This window comes from Protomyctophum parallelum, assembly GCF_964188405.1.
Source record: "Protomyctophum parallelum genome assembly, chromosome: 9".
In the NCBI taxonomy this organism is placed as follows: Eukaryota; Metazoa; Chordata; class Actinopteri; order Myctophiformes; family Myctophidae; genus Protomyctophum; species Protomyctophum parallelum.
This window is the reverse complement of record NC_139706.1, coordinates 38,802,408-38,811,581: the sequence shown is the minus strand read 5'-3', so window position 1 is coordinate 38,811,581 and position 9,174 is coordinate 38,802,408. Positions and strand designations below refer to the sequence as shown.

The window sequence follows — 9,174 nt, the reverse complement described above, 5'->3', positions numbered from 1 at the left end:
CACTGAAATAACATTCTGTTTGTTTATTGGCTCATGGGTGTCTACTGATGGACACACTGCATACAGTACTTAATCAGCGAGCCAGATTTCTTTAAAGCATCTGGCTAAGGCGAAATGTGTTAAAAGGATTCTTAAAAACCTTAAATATTATTTCAATTTTAGAAATAGTTAATCTTTTACTCCAGTGGGACTACACCAGTCGCAAGTTAATGATGTAATTTGTCCATCTGTGATCCAGCAATAAACAATCGTACCTAAACATAAAAAAACATAAAAAAAATACTTCCCAAGCATTAAAACAATATTTCAAACAAACAATGTTAGCACATGCAGATACATTCCATAGGGCTGGACCACATCAACTTGCGACGGGCACTGTGCCCCTTGAGCAAAACATGAACCATTAGGATATTCATGCCTCCGCCCTCATCCTTGGCGTTGCATGACGTATATACTGTATTTACCCATTTTCTCTTCTGACATTACATTCTCCTCTCCCCAGTTTCCTTAAGGCCAAGATTTATGGTCAATATAGGTATAAACTGAAAGGGAAGTTTTGCCTATAGCAGCATTTTATGCACAACATAAAGCAAACATAACAAAACCAAATTAAACAGAAATATCAAAGAAAAATACTGGTTTCGACCAAATGGTTAAATTACATTCCTTTGTGTAATGGTTATCCTCCTGTGTATGAGGACCACACACAACTACAGTACAGCGACAGGTGCCATTTAATGTCACCTGTCAGTATCGCTTCTTCTGCATCTGCATGTCCTTGTGTGATAGCCATCATGACAATTAACCTTATTGCTGTGATAACTAGAACACATTCATATGTTCTCTTCTTCTCCTCGCCACTCATTCCCACCACTTCCTTGTGTCATCACCACAGATCACCTCCTATGACCCCTGCTTTTGTTCCTAATCGTTTTGAGTTCTGTCTGTTCTCCCCTCATACCCCTGTGCTGTAACCGCAGATGACCCCAACGTCCTCCTCATGTGAGCAGTTATGCTTTCCGATCTTTGACCTCTTGCACTCCAGCAGCGACCTCTCACCGCCCTCGCACTCCACGTCATCCAGTAGGATCCGGACATGGTCGCCTGCCTCTCCCAGCACGGCCCTCTTCATCGCAGCCAGCGCAACAGTGAAGCCGAGCTGACGACATACCACCGTCGCTGCCTTACTGGTGAAGAGATCATCGCATACTGTCCCCCACTCTCCACAAATGAAGATCTCCACACGGCCTCGGTCCAGCAGGCCGTCAGCACTTACCAGCCGCACTGCGCCGGCCCGCAGTTTCCTTCTCCTCTTGAAACCGTGACCCCTGGCTCTTTCTCTGGGTCTCTTCTGCACCTGGTTCCCCTCCCCAAGGTTGTCCAGCTTATCCCCCAACCGTAGCTTCTCTTCCTGGGTTATGAGTACAGTGGGGTTGGGCTTGATTGACGTGGGTGGTTTGGGGGTCCAATATAGTGGCCGGTGGGTGGTCATCAATCGGGGGCGACGCGTAGGGGTTGGAGTCGCCTGGGCTTGTTTCAGGGAAGTGGTTACCGCTGTGGTGGTGACAGGTTGTGAAGTGGTCCTAGGGGGCTGCTGGTGGGGTCTGCGGGCTTGGGGGGTGGGGGGTGGCCGGGCGGAACCATCTCGTCTTCGTGTGTAAGGCGTGGTTATATGAGCTGTAGCCATGATGGTGGAGTGATAACCTGAGGGAAAAACACAATTACCCCCTTGTTTAAACATGTGTAAAATAACACTTCTGACAGATGAAAAAATAAGAAAAGAGTAAGACCAATTTGTGCCATTTGTCAGAATTTGTTGAAACTAGGAATGAAAAATAGGTTTCTTGAACCTAGATTCTGTGAAAGCTACTGGACTGGAAAGAGGTTTGACATTGGACAGCAGGGACATAAAAGACAGACACACAAAAAAGATTGTCCAAACTGAGGCATTTATTCATTTGCAAAAAGATTTATTTAAAATAAATAAGGCCATCATTTCTGATTTAGACGCAATAGTGCAAATTATTTGTCTCTATACACAATTAAGTACCTTTGTTCCTGCCATAGGTTTTTCTACTCGCTAATAACTAAAACATTTAAGAAGTTATGAATGAATCTACTTTATAAGCTAATGCCAGCACTGTACCTGAGTTCATTAACACACATGCAAATCACTGATACTATCTACAAAAAAATATTGGCACCTACAGAATGATCTGCTCAATGTTCTGAACTTTTCCAGAAGTTAAGACATGAAATATAGTGCAACTAATTCATTTAATTATTTGTAGCTAGTAACCCTGCTGCATCATCATGACTTCACTAGAAGACTAGAATAATTTATCAGCCCCTCCAGGATTTGGCAGAATCATCCTGTGATAATTAGCATACACAATTATGTGAAATCTTTATTTACACAGTAATTAAAAGTAAATGATTGAAAATTGGAAAGTAGGAAGGTACGGAGATGATTAATAATAAAATCCAGTTTGCATTGTATACTATACATATTTCTGGAGGGTCTGAAAATTAGTTTCAGTTACTAGAGATTGAAAGCGTAGATTAAAAATAAAGCGCAAAAGAAGAGAGGACCTGGTCTGATGCTTGTGGCTAGTCCCAGGGCTGAAGTGGGGGCAGTGGGCTTGGCGGTCGGTTTAACACTAGGCCTAAAGGTACGGCTGGGTCTTGTGGCAGCTGTTGTTGTCGCCATTGTAGTCTGCAACGTTGTGGTTGTTTTTGTTGTTGTTGTTGTTGCCTTTATTGCCGTTGTGGCTTTCGTTGCTGGTCTTCTCGTTGTCGGTGGTGTTCTAGTCGTTTTTCTTGTTGTTGGTTTCCTTGTGGTCGTTGTGGAAACGGTTGTAGTGGTTGTGGTTGGTTTCTTGTTGATCACAAATTCTGCAGGAAGAAATGGGTGCAATAAACCAATCCGCTCAAAGCAACAGAAATTTACATTAAATATTTTCATTCTTTTTTTAAAGATTTGTTTTTAGATTTTGTGCCTTTACTGTGAACAGTGAAGACAGACAGGAAAGAGGGAGAGAGACATGCAGCAAAGGTCATCATGAACGGGACCTGAACACGCGACAAGCTGTCAGGCCAGAGCCCACATGCGGCATGCGCCCGGACCACTAGGCCAGTGGACGCCCCTAAATGTTTTCATTCTGATGCATTGTTGAGCCTTACCTTCCTTGGGGTGGAAGTGAATCAGCTTGCCCTTTACCTTGACTGGGCTGGGCTTGATGCTGCATTTACCTGGTGCAGCTCTCCTGTGTTGCAACAGTGGATAAATTGCACAAGGCATATTAGCTAAGCTATAATGGTCAATTATTGGAAAGATTGCAACTTGCTTATTAAACAAAAAAATGGTTTATCTATAAACAACTATTAAGTCTAAACCATAGCTCCGTGTGCAGGTTCTATCCTTTCTCACCTGGAAGGGTCCACTATCTTATAGATGAATCCTGCTTTTGCTGTTGAGCTTGGAGCTCCTGTGGCAAGAAAATACAGCTCACCTTGAAGAGGAGATACAAAGAGGAAAGCAAGATTATGAGAGGGGTTGAGAGAGGAAGGAATGCAGGGAGGGAGGAGCAAATGAAGATGGGAAGAGAGAGGAAAGATGAGTGGGGACGTGGACAAGGAGGCAGGCGGCAGAAAGAAAAGTGAAAGGAGGGGAGACGGTAAGAGAAAAACTAAAAAGAGTTATTGTAAAAAGCATTAATGGCTATGGAGACCTGGCATAAACCAATCTCTTCCTCTTCAGTCTCAGAGAGAGAGAGAGAGAGATGAGTCAAGACGAGCAGCCAGACTAGCCAGTGAATGCAGACAGTCTATAATTATTTGAAGCCATTAAAGCTTTGAAGTCTGGAATTCTCTAGTGGGGAAACTGTGCTCTTAAAAATGTCACCCAAGAAGACCTAGAGAGGAACATCTGACACCACTCGTACAGTGCTTTGGGCTTATTGAGGCCCTATTGTCCTCATAAGACTTGGCTGGGAGTGTCATATGTCCTGTGAAACTGTCTCTGCAGTCCCCTCCAACACACATAGACACACATGAATTCTGCACACAATACCTGCTTCATCCTCAGCAAAGGAGATGATGTATTTGTAGTAACTGTTGATGAGCCTAGGGAATCGACAGGTCTTGTCTCTTCCCATACAAATCTCAGTGTACTTCCATTCACCCGTAGTGGTATTCTCCTTCAAGGACATCAGACGTCTACACAAGCACGCGCACGCACGCAAGCACACACACGTACACACACACACACACACACACACACATACAGACAGCTGTAACAGTACTGTAGTGACGCATACTTTACTAAGTTTAGTTTTTTTTTTTGTGTGACTATTCTCATGGCTGACCCCTGAACAGTGTTTGTATCAAGTTTGGTGCAGATCGGATGTTACATGTGTGACGTACACCGCCGGGCCGCCCACCCTTTATCAGGGGTTCTCAACCTGGGGGTCACGACCCCTTGGGGGGGGGGGGTCGCCAATTTTTTAGGCCTGATCTAGGCCTCAAGATCAGGTAGATTATAGATTATACAGTTTTTAAATGTACAAATATTTATATATATATATATATTATTTTTTACATAATTGGTAGTTAAACAACTAGTCGACTAGTAAACTAGGCAACTAGTCTACTAGTAAAAATGACTAGAAGTGAATGCCCTGTCGTATGTAGTGACTGCTTTAAGCACTTGATGAAGATACAGTACACAACAATACCATACAATGTCGTAGTATAGTACATACCCGCTCATGAAATCCCCAAAGATATAGATCCCATTTAGATTGGGCATCTGACAACCTCTGTAAATGTACCCTCCAGTAACTGACTTGCCCAGTTTGTGGGGGTAGGCAAAAATAGGCAAGATGTCATCTGCACAGAGATAAACACACGTCACCAACAGAGGGTTTTAACTTTTGTTTTTGCTTTCTAAAGTGTATCATGTTGTTTACCGTAAACAATCTCTGTTTCACAATGAGGTCATGCACAATTGCAGTACCATATTGGTGAAAGCTTTCCCCACATTAGCAGACAACTGAAAATATACTAGTATAGAGCCCTGAGGGACTCAACTATATGGGGTTTAAGTGGTTAATATATAAAATGATTTAAATTGAGTGTGGACACAAAATGGAGGGAGTGAGACGGTGAGTAAAGATAGACTCACCTAATGAGGAGTTTTGACAGAGTTTACGATCATAGCAGCTGAATCCTTCTTTGGCCCTCCATCCATAGTTCCCTCCTTCAAAGATTCAATGATACATGTAGGGCAACTTAGCAACAATTCACAGTTTCTCAGAGTATTATTTTAACTCGGCTCATGAATGTTGAGTTATACATGGATAAATCAAATGAACACTTTATCAATTTACAGAGTAGTTTTATACAGAATCGTACGGAATATGTATTATACCGAATATCCAGTATGTACAGCATGACTTTTAAGATGGGCTACTCAATTAGGCTGTACTGTTATCAGTCCGCTGCCCCCCCAGGTTGGCAGAGGAAGCGTAGCGCCCAGGATTACATTAGATAATTGGCACTGGGTGAAAAGAAAACTGGGTTACAAAATCGTGGGATAAAAATTTAAAAAGAAAGGCTGTACTGTTATAACTATGAGAAAACATCCAATTTCTACTATTTACACCTGTTCTGAGTTTGCTGAGTTAGTTATATGAATGCTTTTTGCATACAAACACGGAAAAATGTAACCATGTATAATTTAACTCCATGTTAAAGGCCATACCTTAATAATAACAACCTATTATTGGTTATCCCAGGATAGCTGATATTATTAATTGAGAGCTCCTGTCAACTGAGAGGTGCCTTTTGCATCTGCATTTCCCCCACTGGAGAACAAAACCGGTTGAGGTGGTTCGGGCATCTACTGTAGTATTGATGCCTCCTGAGGTTCACCAGGCAAGCCCAGTTGGGAAGAGACCACAGGGCAGACCGAGGACCAGCAGGTGGGGGAAGGGAAGTCTGGGATCCTCTGCTGGAACTGTTACTACTGTGACCATCCAAGGGATAAACAGATGAAGATGGATAGATGGGTGGACTTGTGAGAACCTACCTTTTACGATGATGTCCACTTCCTCATATTTGTTCTGTCCTACGTCTCCGCAGAACATCCTGCCTCGTCCCTGGCCTGTCGTAGGATCTCCCCGGTCAATGGAGCAGCGCCACATGTTACGTACCCCGTAAGCATAGATCTCTGCAATGGATGGAAGGTAAGTCATTTGGGCAAATGTAGGCTGTTATACAACTATTACACGATTTAAACTAGACATCAACCAATCTGTTGAAAATGGAATTTCTCAAGAAGATTTCAATCCTTCAGTGAATTGACACACCGTTCCACAACTATCACCAATTACATACTGTACACGTAATTCAGGCAGACTGAAGTCAAGTCAGGCCCACGCTCATACAGCCTCCAATGGGCTACATGCATCCAACCCTTCCGCGTTCAGCTTGGGCCGCTGCTGCACTTCCGGTCGCCATTGCTAGTGGACGTACGGTACGTGTTTCTGACATTTTAGACCCATGTATTTTGTTTGTCCCACATCAGGATTAAAAAACTACCTGCCATCACATGCCAACCCTTGAGCCGAATGCGAACGAAAATAAAAGCCCGGGTGCAGAGGCTACTTGCCAACTAACTTTGTTTGCACCTTGCATGTTTTACACCAGAGCGTGCATGTGTGTGTGTGACTGAGAGAAAGAGTGAGGTAGCTATGATAGGCCTACAGATATTGCGAGTGAGAGAGAGAGATATGCGAGCGTAGATTATGTATTCCTCATGGGTGTGAGAGATAGTCAGGCAGTGCGTGAGCAGTGAGAGTGGATGAGTGGGAGGCAGCAGTGTAATAACTGGAAAAGCTGCTGTTTTTAAATGGAGATTTTAAGACGTTTTTAGCTCATGCCATCATGTCAACATCCAAAGAAAAAATAGAGTCCGCAACACTGGTAAAGAAACTCAGCTCCACTGTTTTAATATTGATTCAACGTTTCAATCAACAGGATCTTCTTCAGGAATACTATTCATACTAATTCCTGAAAAAGATCCTAATGATGGAATCGTTGAATCAATAATGAACCAGTGGAGCTGAGTTTCTTTACCAGTGTTGCAGACTCAATTTTTTCTTCCTGTATTGCCGTTTGTCCAGCACCTGGGCCTCTATCATGTCAACGTCGCCACACAAATAATACTATGAAACTATGAAAAACCACAACGTCAAATACCGTATTCAAATGAAATAGTGTGGTTTAAAGAACTCATCTTGATACGGTCATGATCCTAATGGTTCTAATGCGGTCTATTTAACCAGAACCACCTCTTTCATTTTCAATGTCTCTCTGGCTGCTACCATAAAGGACAGCTCATCAGTCAACCAACTCTCTCCTCTGTGTCACAGTTGAGCCACACCGCCAAATACAATGCAATATCATCGCAATAAATGGTTGACATCTTGACTGAGCCTAAACGAATGCAAGCAGATACATGTAATGATGAAATCCGTATGAATGAATTTGCTTCTATGAGTGGTCCTTGAGGGGGTTCCAGATGGTCCCCATGCAGCTAAATGGTGGAGAGTTGGTAACCAAATGGACCCTTATAGATCTTTAACTCTTGAGAGTGTAAAATGAAACCAAATGGAACCCTGCGGGTCAAAAAAAAAGTATGGTGGTCCGTGGTATAAATCGGTTGAAACCCACTGCTTTAGGTTATAGGATCAGTCTGGATGGCCGAGCGGTCTAAGGCGCTGCGTTCAGGTCGCAGTCTCCCCTGGAGGCGTGGGTTCAAATCCCACTTCAGACATCCCTTTTCTGTTCTGTAACTATATAGAAGTGTCTATTTGTACGTCTCTACATGTTTTTTTTTGTTTTTTTTTAAGATATTTTTTTTGCGGCTTACGCCTTTTATTGATTTTTGAAGGGACAGACAGTAGGCTGACAGGAAACGGGAGAGAGATGGGGGGATGACATGCAGTAAAGGCCGTGTCGGGTCCGGGAGTCGAACCCGCGGCACACTGCGACTGGATTACCAGTCCGGTGCCCAGACCGTTACGCTACGGCCTGGGCCGTCTCTACATGTTTTGATGAATTGAACATGGTGGACCCTGTTGTAAACAAGTGTAATGCTTAACTGGGTCGTCCACTCACAGTTAACAGTCTTTGTATTGAGTTTGTGCTTGAAATGTACTGTAATTCTGCAAACTGTTAATAAATATTTCAATCAATTTCAATCAATCAAACAGGTGCTCTTTTATGACTGGAGGCCAGGGCATGAGTCACACTCTTTGGTCAGGGTAGGCTACTAACGTATAATTAGTTTTTCTCTTCAAAATAAAATTGAGAAAACCATGTTTTATTTTTAAACCTAAAATGAACAGAACATAGGCCTGTTTTTCGTAGCCCATGATTTAGATTCTCGTAGCGTATTTTTAGATTCTGACCTTCCTAAACCAGGCTAACCAGCCATTTACCTATTCTGTCTCTGCAGCATTGTAATGTGGATGACCAGTTAGAGCTGAACATTTCTGAGAAAGCCAAGGTATGATGCACTGTGACTGTCGAGATGGGATGGGACACCGTGCCATGTCTAGATGAGACGATGACACAGTAATCCTAAAAATGAGATGTAGTTTATAGCTAGAATTTGGTAAGATAACAGTTTACAAGTTACTTTGAAGGTGTCAACTCTTGTGATTAAACAGCATCATACTGCCATAAATAAAGTACATTATTTCCAACAATACCAGTAAGACGCCCTGGGGGCGAGAAGCGACCTCATCCTAAAGGGCAAGGTCGCGTGCACGCATCCACCAGGGTGATGGCAGACTGCTGGACGAGCAGCGAGTGCTGGCGCTTTGGCATGGGCATGATGGCCGGGGGCCGGGGGTCAGATCAACATAATCAAATGAATTCTGTACTGGCCATATATGGAGCGTGTCTTGAGTGTATACGGTTTTATGAGGTCAGATCACATATGGAATGTCAGAACAGGTCAGCTCCATACATGGAGATCTTAGGGCCGATTCATACTATTACTATACTACAATTTGTAGTCATTTGAGGTTCGGGGGGCGGGTACTGTCCTAAAGTCGGCTCTTCGGTGCTACTGAAAATTTCTGACGAGCCGTAATCATTTCG

At 43.2% G+C, this 9,174-nt stretch overlaps 1 protein-coding gene across 1 annotated transcript; it reads right to left on the bottom strand.

Moving 5' to 3' along the window:
• Window positions 1–440: 440 nt before the first annotated feature.
• Window positions 441–6,224, bottom strand: LOC310864956 (HHIP-like protein 1). Its single transcript, XM_083773838.1, has 8 exons — window positions 6,092–6,224; window positions 5,186–5,260; window positions 4,764–4,890; window positions 4,073–4,218; window positions 3,431–3,512; window positions 3,184–3,266; window positions 2,593–2,895; window positions 441–1,704 (listed from the first exon to the last, which is right to left on the bottom strand). The coding sequence occupies exons 1-8, from the start codon at window positions 6,204–6,206 to the stop codon at window positions 956–958; spliced, it is 1,680 nt and encodes a 559-aa protein (XP_083629964.1). The 5' UTR covers window positions 6,207–6,224; the 3' UTR covers window positions 441–955.
• Window positions 6,225–9,174: the final 2,950 nt, after the last annotated feature.

What these genes read in the sequence shown, in the direction of transcription:
- LOC310864956 (XM_083773838.1), bottom strand. Translation starts at nt 6,206, where the DNA reads ATGTGGCGCTGCTCCATTGACCGGGGAGATCCTACGACAGGCCAGGGA. An exon ending in AGTGGACATCATCGTAAAAG is followed by an intron (nt 5,261 to 6,091) that starts GTAGGTTCTCAC and finishes GAATCTTTGAAG; the next exon opens with GAGGGAACTATGGATGGAGG. An exon ending in TTTGGGGATTTCATGAGCGG is followed by an intron (nt 4,219 to 4,763) that starts GTATGTACTATA and finishes GTGCTTGTGTAG; the next exon opens with ACGTCTGATGTCCTTGAAGG.